The sequence below is a fragment of the Equus quagga genome, unplaced genomic scaffold (assembly GCF_021613505.1).
Source record: "Equus quagga isolate Etosha38 unplaced genomic scaffold, UCLA_HA_Equagga_1.0 220_RagTag, whole genome shotgun sequence".
NCBI classification, from domain to species: domain Eukaryota; kingdom Metazoa; phylum Chordata; class Mammalia; order Perissodactyla; family Equidae; genus Equus; species Equus quagga.
The window spans coordinates 383,055-405,905 of NW_025799647.1; the positions used below are offsets into that span (position 1 = coordinate 383,055).

At 48.0% G+C, this 22,851-nt stretch overlaps 1 protein-coding gene across 2 annotated transcripts in view; it reads right to left on the minus strand.

Moving 5' to 3' along the window:
- The window catches only part of LOC124233771 (SPARC-related modular calcium-binding protein 1), a 141,708-nt gene that overhangs the window by 15,431 nt on the left and 103,426 nt on the right, over nt 1-22,851 (minus strand). The window contains exons 6-10 of one of the 2 annotated variants that reach the window (XM_046650962.1): nt 22,399-22,455; nt 20,303-20,383; nt 3,943-4,135; nt 3,322-3,404; nt 1,453-1,558 (exon numbers count right to left, since the gene is read on the minus strand). In XM_046650962.1, the coding sequence (XP_046506918.1) occupies nt 1,453-1,558; nt 3,322-3,404; nt 3,943-4,135; nt 20,303-20,383; nt 22,399-22,455 (520 nt within the window). Of the gene's footprint in view, nt 1-1,452; nt 1,559-3,321; nt 3,405-3,942; nt 4,136-20,302; nt 20,384-22,398; nt 22,489-22,851 lie in introns of both variants that reach the window. The other variant, XM_046650961.1, reaches the window with a different exon arrangement.

The following is a 22,851-nucleotide window of genomic DNA, read 5'->3' on the forward strand; positions in this document are numbered from 1 at the left end:
ACAGCAGCCTCGTCCGCCTCAGGATGCAGAACCACTGACAGCTGTGCTCAGAGTCCTGGTTTCCTACACCAGACACACACCCTGTAGTCCCACTGAGCGCCACAGCTCGGGCCCTTTTCCGGGCCTGGGGGCCTGGGCCTGTCATCGTGGTGGCACTCTTTGCCTTGTTGACAACAGCTCTGTCTCTGGGCAGATGTGAGGGGACCAGACCCCCTCCTTGGTGAGCCACATAAGCTCAGAGGCAGGCTGCCCATCGCTGCCCATCCCTGCCACGCACATGGTACTTCCTCCGCTGGGCTGCTGCAGGAGCCCAAACACCCCTGACCACAGGGCCCCTGCTCTGCCTCCCCCTCATCCTGGGAAGCACATCTCACAGGCCCTTTGGGACCTGTTTGCTGCCCGCCTCTTCTGTCTCATCTATGACCACTCTCACCTCCTCCTTATCCTCCTTACCCCATCCACCTCAGCTGAGCCAGACTGAACTATGGTCGTTCACTTTCTTGAAGTCATAATATTCTTTCCTTTTCCTGGAATGGCTTTCCTTCTTTTACTGGCTAAGTCCTACCCAGGTTCAAAACTCGACTCAGTTATCCCTCTTCCAGCGAGCCTTCTCTGACTCCTCTAGACTAAGGTAGCCAATCCTTCTCTGTTTTTCCACCCCTGGTCCAGCATTTGTCACACAGTTTGTAATTATCTGTCTACAGCCGAGAATCCCCAGTAGGCTGCATTCTTTGAAGGCAGGGACATGCCTTATATCCCCGGATTCCCAGTCCTTCACCCAGTGCTTGGCACACCATGGTGCAAGAGGTACTGAGCAAATGGATGGACGGATGCAGGTATGCATGCTCCAACCAACTGACCTAATGGGCCCAAATAGTGACCGCTGGTGATGCTGGTCACTGGGGAGCACGTGCATTTTGTCCTCATGTCAGGACTACCTTGGCCAGTATACAGCTCCTGACCTAAGCTGCATCTGGCTATGAGAGTGTCCAATCGCACTGCCCAGAGCCCCACGGGACTCTCAGGAAGCCAAAAGGCACATGGCTCCTGGCTTCTCAGAAGAGAAGAAAACCACCAAGTGCTTTCTGCTCCCTCCCTGCCCTGCTTGTCCCCACCATGTGCTCATCCCCCTTCCTGCCATTCAGGACTCTCACTCCAAAGCATCCCCTTTGAGACTAAAGTTCTGGAAGTCTCCAGACACCCCTGGACTTGCCTGTAATCAGGTAACTACAAGCTGGAGACAGGCAACTCCCAAAGAGGGAGGGGGGAGGAGGGGCAGGGAGATTTGGGGCAGAAGGTGGGACAAAGCCATAGCTACATGGTTTCAGGAAAAGGATCGACTCCCAGCCTTGCCCTCCCTGACTGTTCCCCACTCTCCCAGCCTTCCGCAGCATCTGAAAAGTCAGAGTCTCCACATTCCCTGCTGGGCCTGAGTCCTGCTCACATTCTCACCTCCCGCCTCCAGTGGGTGTTGCTGAGTTGATGGCCTGCACCATGTCAGTGGTGAGGGCATCCAGTAGGCTGGTGATAAATTCCATTTTTTTCCCTTCTGGACAGCCTGAAAAATAAAGGGAGATTTGAAGGCAGATGCCAGGTAAATAATCAAGTAAACTTCCTCAAGTACCATTTCCCAAACTCTCCAAGTCCTCCTCATCCAACCAACTCCACCTGGGGAATTGTTTACTGCTCAGATGATTCTCATAACCCTCCACAGCTCCTCCACCTGCAGCCCACAAGGGGCCATCAGACCAAATGGATAACAATGCTTTCAATTTTCTTCCATTCCACCAATTTTTGCTGAGTATCACCTCAGCATTCTGGTAAATGTTAGGGTCCTTATCCTCATGAGGTCACAATCTACTTGGGAACTCAAGCTACTTCCGGCATAGAATGACCAGGCACTCCTACTAGAGTGTGAAAATGCTCCTCTAGAGCAAAGGACCAGGTGCGAAGGGGCACAAGGGCTGGAGAAAACCCCCAATAGTCAAAGTTGACTCAAGTGGACCCACCAGTTTATCCGAGAACCTCTGCTTTCTTTCACTTCTCTCCTCCTCTCATTAAATCTCCCTTATAGATACCATCAACTCCTCTGTTTCTCTTTTCCTCCACTGCACTCTTCCAGCAAAGCCCCAAGCACAGATGAACCACCTCACAGATACACCTTTTCCTCGTCTACCCCCATGAGGTTCAGCATTGCTGGTGTAAACACCACCACACAAGTGGATAAATTCATGATAGCTAGCACCAAGTGGGCCCTCACGACCCACCATTCTCCTCTCTGCAGCAACAATTCCATTCTCTTCTGTCCCCAAACTCTCTAGGTCTCTGGTGAAATGCTCCCTTCTCAGAGAAGCCGGACTCTGAAGCAGATGCTCCCTGTCCTCCTCATAGCACCTTGCTCTTTCCTCTCAGAAGACCTGTCGCCACGGTTCATATACGTCTGTGTTCACTTATTTGCGCACCATCTCCCCTCCTATGTGAGCCTCGTGTCAGTTTTGATCCCTAGACTACACCCAGTGCCTGGCACAGAGTTGAATCTCAATTCACATTTGTTGAAGGGATGGCTAGAAGGAGATACCCCAGTGCCACGACTCCATCCTCTGACAGGGTGATTCCTACAAACCTTGCTTGGAAACCCCCTGACTTTCAGGAGCCTCTGTCTTCAGCTCTCACTTGGAGTCCTGGTGGGGAAAGGGAAGGCGGGCTCAGCTCCTACCAGCATTGACGCAAGTTTGTGCTGATTAAAACAACCATGTCCCAAGCCACTGATAGTTGGTAATCTTCTTGTAACTCACGGGCAAAGAACACTATAAATCCATAAGGGAACCCAGCACAGCAGCCATTTAGAGGTCCTGGGCCCCTTACCTGTGTGTCTGGTGTCACCCTGGTGATGGTCCTGGGCCACCAGGGATCACTGCAAAAGCACTCTGCAGGGCAGGCAACAGACGCTGCCACGCCCCTCAGGACAGCCCCTCTCCATGAGCTATCTTCTCTTCATAGCCTCGGGAAAAAGCGTTCCCAGCCCCCAGAACATTGTCCCAATCATGGGCAGATAGAGAAAGAACGCAGAACTGCAGGGATAGGATTTTAACCAAGGACTACATTTTAAAGATAAAAGGTAAGAGCAAGGAGAGAAACAATGCACTCAAGGGCACAGGACTAATTAGGGACAAATCCCAGACTGGGTGCAGATCCCACAGCTCCTGGCTCCACACGCCTGTGATGGAAACAGACCCAGAGGAAGGAGCTGCTTCTACATGATGATGGGGTGGAGGAACAGAAAGAGGTGAAGACCCAGCAAGGGGCAGTGTTGTTTCCCACCTGGCAGCTCCCTGTCCTTGAAGGGGTCATCCACCTCCGCACTCTTGGCCCTGGCGTCGCTCTCACAATTGGGCATCACGTAGCTGGGAAGAGACAGACACCAGGGGTGAGAAGGGACTGCGAACTGAGCTGACTGCGGCCACTACTGCCAACAATGATCTGTGTTGTCACTAAGCCTCGAGCTCCCAGGGCTGGCAGCAAAATATCTCCTACACTGTCCAGCAGCTACAAGGCAACCCCAGAATCAACGTTCGCAAGGAGACATGCACCAGCATGTCATTTTAATCACTCAAGCAGAACGATGTCACCTTATGTCTGTACACAGGATCTTTTCGATCCTTAGAACCCAGTGACTCAGGCAGAGCAATCACCTTCTCATCAGCGAGCCAAGGTTCAGAGAGGTTACCTATTTTTCCAAGGTCAGCCAGCTGGAAGGAAATACCAGAATCCAGCACCCAGGTCTTTCTACCAGAACCTCATCTGCCCATGAATGAAAACGTTGCTCTCCCAGTGCCTTGACTGGCACAGTAAAGCCAGGAGATGGGAGGGACCAGCCTCACAGGAAGCTGCTTCTTGCCCCAGGGTCCACCTGAGGGGCAGGACAGGTGCTGAGGGGCTTACCGTGTGGAGGTCCCAGGCAATGGGCGCCCTGTGTCCACCAGCACACACCAGCAGTAGCCAGTGGACTGGTGGCACTGCACTGGCTTATAGAGCCCCCCAGGGGCACACTCAGGGATAACGATGCCCTCACGGGGATTCTGCTGCGCCTCTTCCAGGGCACTCTGCCTCTCCTGGTCACATGAGTGGACTTTCTCTGCAAGAGAAGATGCAGCCTGGGGTAACTATCACTCTGGTGACTTATCATTGCCGCATTCCATGCAAGGACTCAACCTGGCTCCAAGGAACGGAAGGTCTGGCTGGTGAATGGCGGAGGACAGCTGTGTCTCCTGTGCTGCCCTTGGTGAGGGACAGGAGGCCCAGAGCCTCCTGCGGGCCTCTCCGCTGCCAGGATTCATCAGCATTCACAGCCAGTAGGTTCCACTGCAGCAACATGCCAGCCAGGGACTCCACGGCCACTCCTTATCAGAGCAGGGGTTTGCTCCAGGGCTGAAATTTCCCAGCAGTTCTCTGAGAGGTCAGGGAGCCTGACCGTCTGTGAGCTGACAAGCTGATGCAGGAAGCCTGCGCGTGGACACCCTCCCAAGCCCAGACACAGCAGGACAGAGCCACGGCCACCAGCCTCAGCAGGAGGGATGCTCAGGGCCCAAGAGGAGCAGGACCAAGGCCCAATCCTGCTCCTTCCAACCCTCCAACAGAGCGGGGCAAAGTAGGTTGAATGGACTTGAGCCCATTACACAACACTGATTTCATCTACTAGGAGACAGCACACAGGAAGGTGTCTGCATGCCGTGGCCTCAGGAAACGTGTGAACATGTCTGAACAGCCAAACCTGGTTTCCCCGGGGCCAGGCCCAGGCTGAGGTGGTGTGGGTGCCCCACGCCAGGGCTGGCTGGCCCGGGGACCTCAGACCTACACGGCCCCTGACCTGAAAATTCTACCCACTCAACCTGCCTGGTTCCCATTTCTTGCTTTGTTGTTGTTGTATTTTATTTATTTTTCAGTTATTAAAAATAAATAGCATTGGTTTTCTTTTCCTGTCATAAAGAAAATTTTGAAAAACCATAATCTCAGCAAAGTTAGACACTGCTTCCCCAGGCCTTTTGTTATACACATGTGCACATGCAAATACACACACACACACACACACACCTACTGGGGTTTTTTTAAACAATAAAAAGGATCATATCATAAACCTGCACTCTTACTTTTTTATCTACTTTTTAATCTATTTATTTATTTACTTTGTTATTATTTTTTTCATGAACATTATTCCACAACTTTTCTCCTAAAGAAGATGACAGGAATACATGTTTGGGCATCCCAAGAAACTCTCACAGCGTGTTACAAAGGTACCATTCTTAGAGCCAGGAACTTGGTATCAGCAACCTGCAGCCTCATGCTGCTCACTGAACAAGAGCACAAATGATCACAATTACACTTCATCGTAATGGAGCCAAGCCCTTTGAAATGAATGAGACACACAGAAACGGTACAGATGTTTAAACAAACTGTAGGAGTACTGTAGGTGTACACAGAGACATGAAGCAGTGTGACGCCGTCTCAAGGAGGAGTCAGATGATGGGGAAAGGATTCTTCGTCTCACTCCTAGGAAAAATGCAGAAAAACAAGAGCCCAGTGATTCTCACCCCAGGGGGAGGGGAATATCTCCTTCGGGGCATAAAAATATCTGAGGGTCAGGAGGTGGGTATGCATGGCATATTCACTATTAAAATATAATTTTGAATTTGGGAGGGCCGGCTCCATGGCCAAGTGGTTAAGTTCGCACACTCTGCTTAGGCAGCCCAGGGTTTGACGATTCGGATCCCAGGCACAGACCTATGTACTGCTTATCAAGCCATGCTGTGTCAGGCATCCCACATATAAAGTAGAAGATGGGCCCGGATGTTAGCTCAGGGCAAATCTTCCTCAAAAAAAAAAAAAAATGTATATATAAATATATACAATTTTGAATTTGGAAAATGAAAAAGAAATACTATTGTTTTCATAATGCAGACACAGCAAAGCTAAACAGAATCTCCTTGGCCAGAGGAATATGAGTTTAAAACAGTTGACAGACATTAGACTAGGGATTCTGAACTGGATTATAACTACCACCAGAACAGCCCCTACAAGCAGCTTAGGAAAGAGACAGAAGCTGATTGTCTAGAGGGGGCCTTGGTGAAACTGGGCTTGAAGACCCAGGGTTCGACTGGAGCCCCTGGCTGTGATGGAGCCATGGCACCTTCTAGGGGATTATGCAAGAGTTTTTCAACAGCTCCCCAGGCCCCAATTTGGTAGCCTTATTTTCCTACCTCATATTTCATGCCATGAAAAAGGCGACAGAGGAGCAAAAGCAAAGGAAAAGAGTTTTTTTACTGGCACCACGTTTGAGTAACAACCTCTGACAGAGGCTTTAAATCAAGATCCTCCAGGCCGATATTCTAAAGCCATAAATCAGACTGAAAGCCAGAGGCAAAGAGACGGGGGAGGAAGCTTCCCGGGGCAGAGAGAACGATGTACCTGCCTTCATACCACTGGGGATCCTGAAACTGCAGAGGTATGGAGAGGAGCAATCTAAGAAGAGGGGGACCCCACGGTCTGGGGGCTGTCGACAGATTCCCAGAAATCCTTATAGGCTATTCTGAAAAGTTTACAGCCAGCTTCCACAGAGGCTGCACCTAGTTTTATGGAGAATAAAAACCATACAAATGATGCAGTTCGCTAATTTGTGGGGTAGCATGGAATTAGAGAGAAGGCTAAATCCAGGGTTTATTACTTTTTTATTTATTTGTTTATTACTTTATGACAGTCCCTACAAGTCCAGGTGCCCCTCTAAGAGAGAGACAGGAATGGTTTATAATAACAGCACTAACCATTAGTGAAGAGTACACAGAGAGTTTGTCTTCCAACAGGAAGAAAATCTCCCTTAAAATCCTCTTTATACTAAAAATAGTCAAAGCAAATATGCTTTGAGTACTACGTGCCAGGCAATAGACTAAGGGCTTTACTGCCTAATCTCTTTGTCAGTGTGAGGTGGGCATCGATATTACGTCCCTTTTGTAGACAAGGAAGCTGAGCTTGGAGGGGTTCATGAAACTTCCCAAGTTCACTCAGCACAGAGAAAGGAGGGCTGGGACCCCAGCCAAAGGCTCCCAACGGTCAGGCCTGTCTTGCTAAATTCTAGGCAGACATTACTGCCTCTAATCATTTGCTCTTGGGAAAAAATACATGTATTTTTATGATGTGAAGTTCTTCCAGGTCAGTCCCTTTGCAGACGACCCTAAATATACTGCCTTCAAAACCAAGTGCGGAAAAACACATACTTGCCCATTGGACACAGCACAGCTCCTTCCAAAGCAGCAATTTTTATCAGCTTGTGCACACTACAAATCTTGTACCCGAGTATTTTTCCCTCTTTGCGTCTGAACTGGAAAACTCAAAGCCAAATTTGTAACTCGCCCACCACTACAGAATGGTGAAATGAATAATAGCTATTAATAGTTATGAATAATAGCCAATCTGAGCATTCACCATGTGCCACGCTTGGTACTGAGCACTTTACTTGTACTAACTCACTTCAAACTCATCACAGATAGGTGATATTATTTAGATAAGATAGGTGTTATAATTAACACCACGGAGCAGAGGAGGACTGAGGAACATTGACTGGCTGTGTGGTTTCCTCAAGGTCATATAACTAGGCAGTGGCAGAGAGGGGATTCCAGCCCGGCAGTCTGCTCCCAGGCTATGTACTTCACCTCTCCTCAGTATCGTCTCTCACTGCCCTAGCTAATGTGATCTTTATTCTAACCCATATTTCTCTTTTACTCGGTGTGGTAAATGGTTACAAATGGTCCCAGTGAATAACACCTCCCTGTCTACATGCCCCTGTGTAGACCCCTCCACACTGACTCTGATTTGCTCTGACCAGTGGAGAGGGCAAAGGTGATAGAGTGTGACCTCCAGGCCCAGGCCTTAAGAGGCCTTGCAGCTTCCGCTTTCATTTTCTTGGAAGCCACCCTGAGACCATCAGGTAAGGCAGCCAGTGCAGCCCCCTAGAGGATGAAAGGCCACTTAGAGGAAAACCCAAGTGGCTCAGCCCACTGCCAGCACCAACTGCCAGATGTATGAGTGAGGTCATCTTGGACATTCCAGCCCAGCTGACCCTCCAGCTGGATGAGTCCAGGAGTGAGTTCAGGTGGACCCAGTCAAGGAACCACCCACACAATCCACAGAAACATTAGAAAGAATAAGTCATTTCTGTTGTAAGCCATTAAGTTTGGAGTGGCTTGTTACTCAGCGCTGGATAACTGCGACACCCAGACTGGCTCAACTCTTCATTTGCCAGTTTACCCCATAAGGACTTCTGTAGCCCTCTCGGACCCTTCAGCCAATCCATCAACCAATCAATCAATCGATTCCCTCAGCGCTTCTCCAGAGGTGCAAATACTAATCAGTAAGTCTCAAGGGGCATCTGAGGACCCAGAAGCCAGTCCTTTCCTTAGGGCCATTGCTACCTCCTGCCCTTCTCAGTCACCTCCTAAATGCATCTTAAAATTCACAACCATCAGTTTTCCCAGATACCAAGAAGTCACCTTCCAGAATGCAAGACAAGGGGTCTATTTCAAGGGTCTCTCCATGACCACTGGTTCAGAGAGGGAGCTCCCCAGAAATGGACACTCACTGTTCTAAAACATTGAATCGCTGCTTAAGACAGTTCAGGGAAGATGACAAGGTTAGAAGGTCTGGCCTGATAACTATGAGAATGGGCCAGAACCGTCTGTAAACACTCAAAAGACATAAACAGCAGGGGAGAGGGAACAATCAAGGCTTTCCGGGGGGAAGGGGAATACCTGACCACACATTCTTACACACTCATGCACGCCCACCCCTATAATCCTATCCCGGGATGGTGCAGAGAAGAAATGAGAGCCAGGTCACTCCCCACCTGGCAGTGGACGGTTTAAGTAAGTTTCACTCACAAATCTCTGATTACCTAAGAGAAGAAACACAACAGGAAAGCATCCCTTGGAAGGAATGAGAACACAGTCGGCTTTTGCCACCAGAAAACACACAGCCTCTCTTCCATCAGTTACACGTAGCGCCAGAGCAAAGCAGGACTCAAGTGGTGCAGGGGTGGGAAGGGAGGGGGACAGGAGAGACTAAGACTAGGCTGAACCAGACGAACATAAACCCTGTCTGCAGGCCCAGGGCACCGGTTCTTATGTGTCCAGCCAAGACAGCTCTGTCTGCTCTGGCTGGCCCACACCCCTGTGCCTCTCAGTTACTCGTGGTAATTAGGAGCAAAGGAGAGCATGGACAACCTAAATCCTCAGCTAATCCCCAATCTCGGTTTTAGCCCAGAGTTTATCCTTCTGTCCTGGGAATCTTTTCTCTTTTATCATTGCATTCTTTTTTTCTTCTTTACTTTTTTTTTAAGCAAAAATGGCCAACAAATATAAACATTAGAAGATTTCGAGTTTCAGGTCCTTGGGCTGGTCTGTCTTTCTGTTGCTGCCTTTCAGATGAGGATCTGCAGAGGGAGGGAGCAGACAGGAGAGCTGAGACACTGAGTAAGCCAACCCCCGAGTCAGCAGGTACTGGGGAGCTGGTCCCATCGTGAACTCTAGGGAGAAAGAGCAGAGGAACTCCATGGTGATGGAGGCAGAGGAGGAGACGGGTGGAAAGAGAAGGCAGCAGTCAGGGAAGGTGAGAAGCAGTCAGGGTTCTCCAGAGAAACAGAACTAATAGAAGACAGAGAGAGAGAGAAAGAGGGAGATTTATTTTAAGGAATTGGCTCGTAGGATCACGGGGGCTGGCAAGTGTGAAATCTGTAGGGCAAGCTGACAGGCTGGAAATTCAAGTAAGAATGATGGTGCAGTCTTGAGTCCAAAATCAATAGGTCAGGCCAGCATGCTGGAAACTCAGGCAGGATTTCTATGTTACAGTCAGGAGGCAGAACTCCCTCTTCTTCAGGAAATCTCAGTTTTTGCTCTTAAGGCCTTCAACTGATTGGATGAGGCCCACCCACATTATTGAGGCCCCTCTGTTTTACTTAAAGTCAACTGATGGTAAATGTCAATCACATCTAAAAAATAGCTTCGCAGCAACATCTATACTAGCATTTGACCAAACTAGGCACCGTAGCCTAGTCAAGTTGACACAAAAAATTAACCATCACAGGTTCATATGAAAAATGAGAGCAAGAACAAAGCCCAGTCTTACAGAAAACCATACACAGAACACAGAAGAGGGCCATAAAAACATGTATTAGGAAGATGCCTCCATGAAAGACGCAGTCTTCCCAGAGGAAGAACCAGAAGCAATTCTCCTAGCGGAGGCTCAGTTTGTAATTAAGGGCAGCTGCTCAGACTGGTCTGACCAAGAGTTGCTTATACTGGAGAAAATGGGAGTGGGAAGCTGACAAGGCAGAGGACAATGTCCTAAGAGAGGAAGGTGCTCCTGGAGTCTCGGACCTAATGCAGGATCCTGAGTAATACATGAGGTTAGGGCTCACGGAGAAGATGCAGAGGAGGTCAGAGTCCTGCGTGGGCCCCATTTCTCACACAGGCTGGTACTGAGTATGTGCTGGCACCATGTCAGGCTCTGGAGAGGTCAGAAAAGTTTTGTAAGACATAGCAAGAGGAAAGAACTAGCCACAGGATCTTAACTTACCCGCGTTTCAGACATTCCTCCATCCCTGAAGCTTTCTCTGAGGGCCCCAACCTAGAGTGAAGACTCCCTCTGCTGAGTCTAAGACTGTGGATCTGTTGCCTTCATGTACCCCTTACTCTTGGTACCATGACTTGACCAGACTGAGAGTCAAGGACTCTGCGACATCCTTCCCCATCCTTCACCTCACCCATCCACGGCCCCCGGGTCCTTATTCCTAGGAAAACCATGATATCTCAGGTTTAAAGGATCCGTAAAGAGTATTTGGTGCAAGAACCCCTCTATTGCTTGAATCCCTGCTACGCCATCCCAGCCACAGAATTCTGCCCTAGCCTGACACTTCAGAGATGGGACCACCCACTGTTGAGCATACGCCAAACGTGGGGATGAGACGCCAGAGGCTGAAAAAGGAATATCTGTTTCTTTGACTCATCCTGGGAAAAGCTACAGTCAACTCTCAGACTATCAAGTACTGGATTTTCTTAGGAGAAAAATCCATAAAAGGTTACCCGCCTGAAAAATGAGGGGAGCTTATTTATGTTTCATTGCAAAAGGAATCATCCCACCAGGCCAAGAATATTAAGGAAAACACTACAGTTGTGTCGCCTACAATTACCCTGAAATCCCTTCAAATACCTCACACCCACCTAGCCTCTTATCAAAAATGAATGAAATGCTGAACGATAACCCAGAATAACAAACTGTGTGTTAAAAACAACCTTTCCTAAGTCACAATATGAAATTCCAGAGGCGTAAGAAATCAAGTGGCTCCCGCCTCAGGATTCTCGGGTCAGCATGTGAGTGTGTGGGTGTGTGGCGTCAGGACGGTTGCAGAGAATCTGGCCAGGGAAGGGACTGCAGGAACAAAAGGAGGGACAAGGACCAGGTTGAAGCAGTGAGTCTCCTGTTCTTGAAGGGCCGGCCCGGGGACTGGGATTGTGGTCTCCAGGGGAGGAGATGCTGCTGGAGTCCATAATCTTTAAGAGTGATTTATGGTACATCACCGAGCAAGCCCTTTCTGTTTATTTAGCCACATGGGGTTTTAGCACCTATGGTTTCAGGCCAACTATGTGAAGAGGTTATTTTTCTTACTTGTGGACTTTGCATTTTTTCACAGGAGGAGCCAAGTAGCCCCCAGAGGACCATTTTTCCAAGCACCATTTGCTGGCTGGCTCTGCCCTTCCACCCTGAGCTTTCCATCACACTCAGCACTGAGCTGCTGCCTGGCCGCCACCAATTCCCGAGTCTCAGAGTCACCCAGGGACTCCAAGAGCCCCCCAGAGGGGAGGGGAACCCACAGAACCAACGCTCAGGGCTCCCTTCAGAACAGAGGGCAGACAACAGGCCCAGAAAAGGAGAGGCCCAGAGAAAAGGCCCTACCGGGGCAGGAAGAAGCAGACTTGGACAAACAGAACGAAGTCAACCCCTGAGACTGTGCTCAGGTGTGTATCAAGTAGAGGCAGGGGTGGGGAGAAGAGAAGCAGAACACGCACAAATTTAACGCAGTCACCTCTTCCACTGGAGTGGGTTTCCCCATCTCACTTCATCTAAAGGCCCTATCCCTACAGAGTAGGCAGCCAAATGAAGTGAAAACAATAATGTCATCAGCCAATCCCAACCCACAGAGGGACCTTAGACCGCTTCTCTGGAGGAGGGCACCCATTCTGATGGACTACCTGGCCAAGAGAAGAGAGGCTCTTCAGCTCCAGCCCAGAAGGACAAGTGAGGATCGTATAAAAGCTCAGTGGGATGGCTGTTCCCAAACACCAGAGAGAACTCAGGCCCGTCAGAGGGAAGCTGCTCCAGGAACAGGAGTGGAGGGTGGGGTGGGGTACCTGGGCTTCCCTGGCAAGGCTGAAAGCAAGAGTAAGGGCCTGGCACCCTGCTCCTGCACACTCCACCCAGGGCCTGGCATGTGGAAGGTTCTGTCACTGTTTCATGGGCGTCAACAACAGTTGGAAGAGAGACGGTATGGTGTGGTGGTCAAGAGCATGGGCTTTGGGGTCAGAAGGATCAGCCTCTGCCACTTGTTAGCTCTGTGACCTTGGGCAGTTTACTCCAGCTCTCTAAGCCCCAGGTCCCTCCCCTGTAAAAATGGGGTAACAAGAGCATGCGCCTCGTGGGGTCATTGCGAGGATTCAGTGCGATAGTGTATGTGAAGCACTTAACCCGGCGCCACAGGAAGGGTCTGAGGTCTTCGGTGCTCTAAGGTAGCAGCAGCCTCAGCAAATGTGGAGTAAACCCAGGCTTCCTGACCCATCCCTGTGAATGACTAGTCACCCCAAGTAGTCTGCAGGCATAGTGGGCACAGTCTGCTCCAGGTGGAGGCGTTAAAGGGGGGCACATTGTAGGGAAACTGAAAAAATCACAATATAACTAAGAATCAGTCTGCTTTTTATGATCACCATGCCAGCAACTCAAAACAATATCAGTGATAGGACCTTCCTCCCCACTGGGGTGGCCCACACCACTGCTCGCTCCCATTGGCACACCACTGCCCGACAGTCAACTCCTCCCTTAGATGCTCCTTGTATTTCTTCCCTTGGCCCCCTTAGCACCAAGTAGAGGTCTTAGCACATGACAGTTGTTGATGCGCCTATGACCCAGGACAAGGCCCTTAACTAGTCTGGCCTCCTTTTCTTGTCTAAAATGAAGCAGTGGTACTAGAATGATCCCCAGGCCCTTCCCACTCTCACAGCCCACAGCTTATAACCGACAGGATCAGGTGTGCTTCCCCATGGCTCAGGGGCCTGATCCAAACCAGTTTCCCACGCCCCAGGGGAACCCAAGCACCAGGAAAGGGGCTGAGCGAAGGGCAACACTGCTCGGGGCCTTCAGGCTCACCCCTTGTACCTCGTGACCCTCACAGTAATGCTGTGTGGCTCGGCCTCCTACGGCTCAGAGGCCCCATCTCCAGAAGCAAACTAACAATGCCCATCCCACATCCCAGATGCTGGCTGAAAGCTCCTAATCACAGGAGTGTTCGCAGTGGGCTCTGCAAATAGGGCACGTTGCTGGGATGAAGCGCCCAGGGTGAGGAGACGTAAGGGAAAATTACAGTCCAACCAGCCTGTCTAAATAATGTCTCTCCATGGAAACTAAAATGGCCATGTATGGTGCACCATTGTCTGAAGCACTGACCTCTTCTTTCCCACACAGACAGAAACTGAGGAGTACAAGAAAACAAGATATAAATTCTGCTGAAGGTATTCCTTCTATGATGGATTGTCCCAAGATAGCATAGGCCTCTTTTTTTTTAACTTTTCCCCCAAACCACCCCTGACTCACATCCACTCAAATTTTAGGAAAGGCTCCATCTCTATTGACTCACTCGTTAAGTGAGCTCATATGACCCTTCCACCAAGAAGAATATGAAGTGCTTCACAGTGGTTTTGCAATGACAAGTACCAAGAAAAGGCATGCTGTCTTCTTTCTAGTTTTTCTCAGTCATTTCGTTGACTTTGACCTGACAAGCTCTCTCGTTTAAGGACAAGAGATAGTAAATAAAAAATTCAAGTGAGAAAGAAAGAGGGGAACACAGGCCAAGGGAGAGATGGAAGAGAGATTTTTTTAATGTGTCAAAGTATCATAACGTAAAGTATCATAACTTTATCAAAACATGTTATCAAACATGTATCAAAACATGTATCAAAACATGTGTGTGCTTATCAGATATAACCCTGCCTACTTCCAAAGCCATTTTACAAATAAACACAGATGGAGGACCCTCAGATCAAAGCGGAGACTGTAGTTGACTTCTAGAAAATTAGAAGGAGCCAATCACAATAGTTTGGCAGGATCTTTGATTTCAGTTTTTAGCAGCAGAGACCAAAAGGAAAACATTGGGACACATGGTTTTGCTATCAACACCAAAAAAGCACACAAACTCACCTACAGAAACAAAACTTTTGCAGGTCGAGAAAGTTCCAGAGGCCAGGTCCTACCCCCTCTCCCCTTCCACCCCACCACCACACCTCTGTGTTCTGAGCAGACAATGTGCAGTGAAGGAGCCAGGCAACCAGGAAAGCTAATTTTAAAACAGGGTAAAAATGAGCTGAGGGGCTAGGCTCTCTGGGGCCTCCAAATGTGTTTACGGCTCCTCTCTGCAAAGTGAAAACTTGAGCAAGGCCTTTGTTGCCAGAGAGAAAGCCATAAAGATGAGAACCCGGCCCCGGCCCCAGGTCCATTCTACTGGCCATGATTGACCAAGACACCTGCATGAGATAGATGGGCAGACATCCAGAAGGTCGGTTATAGAAATAAACATCAAAGGTTTGTTTTTATGTAGATATTTTAAATGCACACAAACCCAGACCCGTCCGAGGCTGCTAACGTTAGTGGATTACTCATTCTTCCTCCCAATCACGTCAGCGTGAGGTTCCAGGTGGCCGTGGGGTATTTGCTTACAACAGCTACTGCTGGTTTCCCTGAGAGCTGTTTATTTTTCCAGGCCTCAGGTCATTACATCACCCAGTGGTTTCTGGGCAGGCTGGTTTAGGGGGTGGGGATCCAGCCAGGATGAGCAGTTGCCTCAATGACCCCAAATCCCAATCATAGCAGCAGCTATCCCGGCAGGAACTTCCCCAGTGAGGGAGGAGCAGTCCAAAATGCAGCCCAGGGGCCCAAAGCAGACCTAAAGAAGCAACGCTCTGACACCGGCAGGTAAGGGCAGGGACGCTGCGGACAGCTCCCTGTGACATGGATGGTGAGTTAGGCAAAACTCTCATGTACAAGGAGACAGGGGTCATTTTCACGGCAGAACTTATAAGAAATGCATTTCAGCCTTGTGTCCCTGCTGATGGCTCTGGCTCCGGGAGCAGAGTTAGCACGAGCTGCTGACTTGACTGACACACAGAAGGAAGGGCTGCAGGGCAAAGAGGCGAGGAAGGGAAGGCACAGTCCTTTTGGATTTAACCCACAGGGCCAGGTTCGAGAGCCTTCTTGAAGTCCCAGATCAGATCATGAAAGAAGTTAACTAGAAAAGATGGAGATAAAGGAAAGAAAGAGACAGGGAAGGAAGAAGGAAGTCAAATGACCCCACTAGAGGCTCCAAGAGTTAACCCCACGGTGGCAGAGGGAAGGGCGCACATGCCCGAGGGCGTCGCCACACTGCACAAAGGGAAGGGCTAAGGCTCACACGATCATATTTCCTGAGAGATAGTATTTTCCCAGAGGAGAAAGCGCAGACTTTTGTCACACAGAAAAAAAACTTATAAATCACAGCTGTAGCAGAGTGTCTGTGTATAGTAAAATTAGAAGCAGTGAGATTAGGGATGAAGAATGAGATGAAGCCTAGTTTTTGTCATTTCTTTAATCTCTTTACTCTTGTCTATAAAATGTAGATGATTAAAAAAGTTTTTTCATTCTAGCTATATTAAGAAATGCCTTGGTTAGTGCGCGATACCAAAAACTCAGCAAGGGTTCATCTGTCTTATAAAAGCAAAACAGAGTCTCTGGCCAACACCATGTATGAGCAGATGCTTGCTCTCGAGTTCTAGGGCATTAGCCAGCCAGGTACGTTGTCTTCCTGAGGGCAAGAAGAACTCCAGTTCAGCGGACGTGAGAATCAAAGAGAAGAAGTCCAAAGACACAAGGCTGTCAACGCTGAAGACGCCAAGTCCTCAAAAGGCCACAATGACCATGGTGACCATATGACAAAGTCTTAAAAACAAAACCTCCAGGAGGGGAGAAGGAGACAGGATAAGTCTGCAGTCATATGTGTCATGTTATTGCAAAACTTCAGCTGCCCAGTGGAACCTTTCCAACATCAACAGTCCCCAGGCCAGAAAACAAACCTGGCGTCACAGGGTCTGCGTGTGAAAGAAGGATGTTTGGGGTGTAAAAGAAACTGGGATGGCCTTTCTGCCTCTGAGAGAGAGCTGTGAAGAAGAGCTCTCACCCAGACGGGCTTCTCAGAGTCCCACTTCCGGCTCCCCAGAGATGGGGGCTGGAGCTCACCTGAACCCAGAATCTTCCAGCAAACTCTAATGGGAAACTGTCTCAGGGGCTTGACCCAGAAGCTCCAGTCCATACCAGAGTCAAGTGCCCAGACCTGAGTTATCAGTAAAGTATATCTGACTTCTCATCAAACCAAATGAGATAATGTGAAAAGTGGCTAGCACAAGACATAAAGATATTCCATCAAGAGACACCATTGTAGGTTTTTGTGAATCACTTATGGTGTATCTACTATGTGCTAGGCATTTTATATACATATCGTTGAATCCTTAGAAAAATCCTGCAAGGCACTAGTAACTTTGTTTTACGTATAAAGAAACCAAGGCTCAGGGTAGTTTATTAACTTTCTCAAGGTTACCCAGCCTCTCACAGGAAGGGAGCATTGGAAGCCAGGTCTGTAGGTTAGTCTATACCAAAGCCCATGCTGTTGCCATTACAAGGTTTCTCTCTTCTGTATACAAAAGACATCCCACTCCACCGCCTGCAAAAGCCAAACCTCCGGAGGCTTCCTTGGCAACCCCGTTGCGAGAGCATATGCCAGAACAAACATTAAAGCTTGACAAAGGCTAACACTAACGTGAGACGGTGAAGAGCCTGCGCTGATGCAGGCCTCCCTGGCATGTCAGGAAACCTCTCAGGAGACACAGCCCCGACTTCTGCCTGGTCCGCGAGAGGGACCAAACCAAAGTCAGAAAGACGCCCCCACACATGCACCCTCATCCAAATGCTTCCACTTCAATCTTATACGCCAGGGCCCAGCAAAATTTTTTCTGCAAAGGGTCAGATAGTAAATATTTTTAAAATATTTAAATGTGATGGTCTCTGTCACAACTATTCAACCCTACTGCTGCAACACAAAAACAACCAAAGATGTAAATAAATGGGTGTCACTGTCTTCCAATAAAACTTTATTTGTAAAAACAAGCAGGTGGCGGGGTCGGCCCCGTGGCCGAGTGGTTAAGTTCACACGCTCTGCTGCAGGCGGCCCAGTGTTTCGTTGGTTCGAATCCTGGGCGCGGACATGGCACTGCTCATCAAGCCACACTGAGGCAGCGTCCCACATGCCACAACTAGAGGAACCCACAACTAAGAATATACAACTATGTACCGGGGGGCTTTGGGGAGAAAAAGGAAAAAATAAAATCTTTAAAAAAAACACAAAAAACAAAAAACAAGCAGGTGGCTATTTGCCAATACCTGCTATATTCCTTTGTGACACCATGTCCTTTACACGTAATAACATCAAAAAGATGGACAGGCACTCAGAATTACCACTTGATCATGATGGTATCAAGTGAGACAGTCCCCCATTTACTAGGAAATTTCTAAGGTATCAATCTGTGCTAATTACTGCTGGACTCAGTCTTTCCTAGGGAGCCTGTAGCTCTCCCCCAACAACCCTGTCCTGTACACTACCCTTATCAACATAACTGGGGCCAACTAGGGAAAAATAAAGGTGGCTGGGCCGCTCCAAAATAAGGAAGGTGGTTGTACCTGCCTGGAAACTACTTCTCAACATGACCCCATCCTCATCCAATTAAAAACTATCTAGGGGAAGTAGGAATGGAAAGCGGAAGAAATGAAGCGTACGCATACATCATTAACCAACTTGACATTGCCACCTCACTACACTCAGAGAGTACAGCTCAAAAAGACAGGCACTTTCTTCCCAAGGATACGTCATTTACTGCAGCCCCACCGCTTACTAGCTGTGACCCAGGACAGGTACTTCCTCTCTCTCGGCCTCGGACTCTTCATCTGTAAGACGGGGACAATAACTATGCTTATGGTGAAACTCACATGAGATACATGTAAAGTTCTGAAGGATCTGCCAGACTAGCTATGACGACGGTGATGATTCTGATTTTACTGATGATGATGATGATGATCTTTTCTACTCCATCTTTCCCAAAAGCAATCAAACACATTGAACTAGATTCTATAATAGATACAATAGAAAGGCGATAAACTTTCTCTCACAGAGTTTACAACCTAGATAGAGAAATTAACCACTTGTAGATGAAAAACAAAAACAATTCACGGGAGCAGTTGCTAAATGTCAAATGAATGTTTCAGGCAAAAGATGCTGTATAATTTCAGAGAGAGCTCACCCTCGTATCTACAACTTGGTCACAGAATGAGAATTAAAGCTCACACTAGGGCCTTGAAGACCTCCTGGAGGTTCAGAAAACGGGGAGACCATTTGTAGATGTCACTTCCAGGTACCACAGGCACCAAAACCACTTCTACTTGACTTAACACATCTGCCTAACAGTGAGGAAGGAATGGAGGACGGTCTTAAGAAGAAGCCTCCTAATAGATGATTTTGCTTAGGCTGACAATCACAAATTCTTTCCCGATTGAAGAATTCTCACGATAAGCAGTATCATTAATATTCCCATTTTTCCTACCAATAATGATGATAATAATAAATATGTGTGCTTAGAATTTATCACGCGTTTATATTTATCACTTAGCCAGGCATTAGTCAAGTAGCATACAGACGTTAACTCAGTTAACATTTAACCACAGTCCTTTGAGGAAAAGATCATGATCCCCGATGAGAATTGAGGCTCAGGGGGATAACTGGACTTGACTGGGTCACTCACTAAGAGTTAGAGCCAGAAACTGAACCCAGGTTTCACGGACTCCAAAGCCTGTGCTTCCACCAGGCCACTGTTCTGTCAAAGACTCTGGCCCATGGGAGTTTGCATGGTCTCCTTCCTACCCCACCCTCCCACACCTCCTCCAGCTTTAATTGAACAGGGAACCAAACACGTGCAGAGGTACTGACCGGCCCAAGTCACAGAGAGAATCAACCAACGCCGCATGGATCCAGCTCATGGTCTAAATCATTCCGCACACTCTCATCCCCACACTACCACTTTTACGACAGAACTGGCCAAGGACAGTACACTCATTAATTAATGGTCACGTAAAACTCTGCCTGCCAGTTGAAAGGGATATATCTTTAGTTTATAGACCTTGCTATCTATAAGGAAAAGGTGATATGGTTAACTTCAACAACCAGGCATAAATTATGCTGAATGGCATTTCTCACAACAAAGTTTTAGGCTGAAAGAAGAATGATTCTGCCCAACCCCCCCCCCCCCCCCATAGAGATTGAGTTGTTAACACATTTTCCTGTTGATGGACATGTGGGCCTCATCGATAGTATATAAACTTTATTGATTTTGGCCTTTGTTGTGATGTAAATGAATGCTACACATAAGTCCTACAAATCTGATCACTCTTTAAAAATTATCACCTTTCTACAAGGAGTTCAGCCAGTACCAAAACCTGGCTACTCCTAAGACCCTCAAAAGATCAGACCGGAAAAGACATGACTGTCAGCAACTGTTTAGAGCCTTAAAAATACATAGAAGCAAGTCTTTTGAGGCTTTAAGTTCAACTTCTCTATGTCCAGCCATTCTTCTTTTAAATTCTCCTGCGCGGCACACAGAAAGGCAGTTAAAATACTAAAACATACAGTCCAAAGTTTTTTAACTAAAAGTGTCAACTACTCATGAAAGATGATTCCTGAGATAACAACTGGAGAAAATTAAAGTTGGAAGGGATTAACTCATGAAATCTCATTTTACAGCTGTAGACATTGAAGATCAGACCAGTTAAATGACTTCCCCAAGCCCACAGAGTAGGTAGTCATGGAGCAACCATGGGCAACCACAGATGGATCTGGTATGTATATAATCCAAGGCAGATTATTTACCTGAATTTCTTAGATTGGTGTTGTTCAGTTTGGAGTCCTTGATTACCAAGTGCTTAATCCATAGAGTGGGAGCTGTGATTTCTGGAGAAAAAAAAAACAGCAAAGAGAGAGAAAATAAAGTCTAGGCAAAGAGAGTATTAACTTGGAGTATAACCCCCAGACTTCTTAATAGCTTTTTTTAAAGTCTAAGGCATTCAAGGCTTGACCTATCTCCCTAGTTCCATATCCACTTTGCCCCAAGCCCTCTCGCTTCCTCAAGACGGAAGCTCCCCTCCCCATTAGCTCATAGGAGCCAAGTGGGGCCTCCTGTGCCGGGAGGCAGAGTGGTCAGAGTCCAGAGGCGCTGAGCCACTCCATCCAGGAATAAAAATATTATCCCAGGAGGTGAGGAACATGGGCCAAGCCAAGTCTCTCTCAGCTGCTTCCTTGGAAGAAGATTTAAAGGGGATAAATCAACAAATGAACGCCAAACAAACCACAGAGACCATTTTGGAGGAAACGGCTGAGCCACAGCAGATTTCAGCTTGCTGAGACTCTGCTCCACATGGGAAAGAAGGTAATGGGTCTAATGTGTGCTTCAGTTCCCTTTCTACTGGTTTCTCATTGAACACAGGCTGAATTCCTCCCTCCAGCGTGTTCCGCGGTGCCCCCAGGCTTTCCAGGGCTTGGGTCACACAGTAAACAGGTGGTGTGGGAATTTGGGATGACCCTGAACACACTGTAGAGTGACAAGATCTTTGGTGGAGGGTTGGGAAGGGCTCCCAAACTGACATGGTCTCCATTATCCACCCAATCCCCAGGGTCTCAGATTTGCCAATGATCCAGGACCTTTGTGGATCACAGAAACGTTTGAATTTCTAGGCACAAACACACATATGTTCCACTAAATGACCAGTTGCAAAGGATATTTCACATTTCAATCCTTCGTTCTAGAGCCGAGCCCATGCTAGGGACATCCCTAGCTACAGTACCAACCAGTGGCACAGTTTATTTTTATTCCTCTGTCTCACTGTCCAGTCTTATGATCCAGGCCTGGATACACTAGGCTGAAAGCTGATAAAAGGGTGCTGTATATTGCACTGAGAGCTGAACCTTATTGTCAGACTTTCTAGAAACCTCACTCTGCCAAGCTTCCTGCTCCTCTTCATGGGAACCTCATGGGAACCTGAAGAACTTAGCAAAGCACACTGAAGAATGTATGCCCTGAGCAACTCAAACACGAACCAAGGCCAGCCTTCTACACCCCCAAACTCCTCTTATCTACTCCTCATACCTCCAGGGACATCTGGCCTCTATTTTGCCACTAGCCACTACTATTTCTCTTGACCTAGAATTTCTCCTCTCCCAAATGTCTCAACTCAACTCTCAATGTCCCTATAACTTAGCCAAACCAGCTCCACTACCAGTCTCTTTCCTGCTACTTTCCTCACTAGACCCCAACTCCACCATACTCCCTCCTTGGTTCATGCCAGTCCCCTGCCTTCAATGCCCTGACTCCTCCCCCAACTTTCAAGATCCAGCCCAAGTCCATTCTATTCACAGAGTCTTTTCCCAGACCATTGTGATCTCTTTCCTCCATAAATGTCCACCACGACAAAAACTGAGACCATAATTTAACACATAAAGGTCTCCAAGAGCTGCCACTTTCTCAAGAGCAAAGGCTTCATCTCTTCTATTTCTCCTTTGTCCTCCAGAAGCCTAGCATGAAGCTGGGCCCATGGCAGGAACGAGCACAGGGTAAGTGCTGGTTCATTTACTAAAGGGACACTGCCAGCCTGACTGTCTTTCTCAGCCATGGCTCCTTGGTCTTGGCAGCTCAAAGGATCCGTCCAGGCCCTGTTATTGTTGGACACCAGCAGCCAGGCAGGAAGCCTGTCAAGAACAGAGGGCCTTTCCAGAAGTGAAGAGTGTACCAGTTCCTGGGAGGGTTTGCATTTTTTAAAAGGTTAAAACAACCCAGCTTAAACTGGGAAAAATTGAAATTAAAAAAGAAAAATATATAATAATAAAGCTTAAACAAACATCCGAAGGAAAGACATTTCCGAAATCTGAACACCGATGGGGGAATTCAAGTCGGAAGCGACACAAGAGCTTACCATCTCCGTCGAACACTGGCTGAGTCTCCATCGTGGGTGTCGGCTTAGACCCATCATCTGAATTGAGGGTTAAAAAGAATCGAAAAGAGACTACCATTATTGAGGTAAATACTATCTACTCTCCAGCACTGTTGAATGGTTGGGGTTTGCACATGGCCCGGCCAAGCCTCAATGAAGAGATTAAAGAGAAAGAAAAGAAAGAAGAAAGGAACAAGAAGGAAAGAGAACCACAGAGAGACACCGACAGTAGGACAAATCCAGGTGTGTGCTCGCCATCCCAGGCAAGGGAGCTACGTTGTCAGGACTTTGGAGGATGCTGTCTCACAAATCTGGATGCACCAGCATGGGTCGGTCAGCCCTTGTCTCTCCCCACAGGAAAGTTGGGAGAGCCATCTTCCCCAGTGGCACTGAGTTTTGGCCTGGCTTGTTAGGATAAGGTTGGCAGACTTGTGA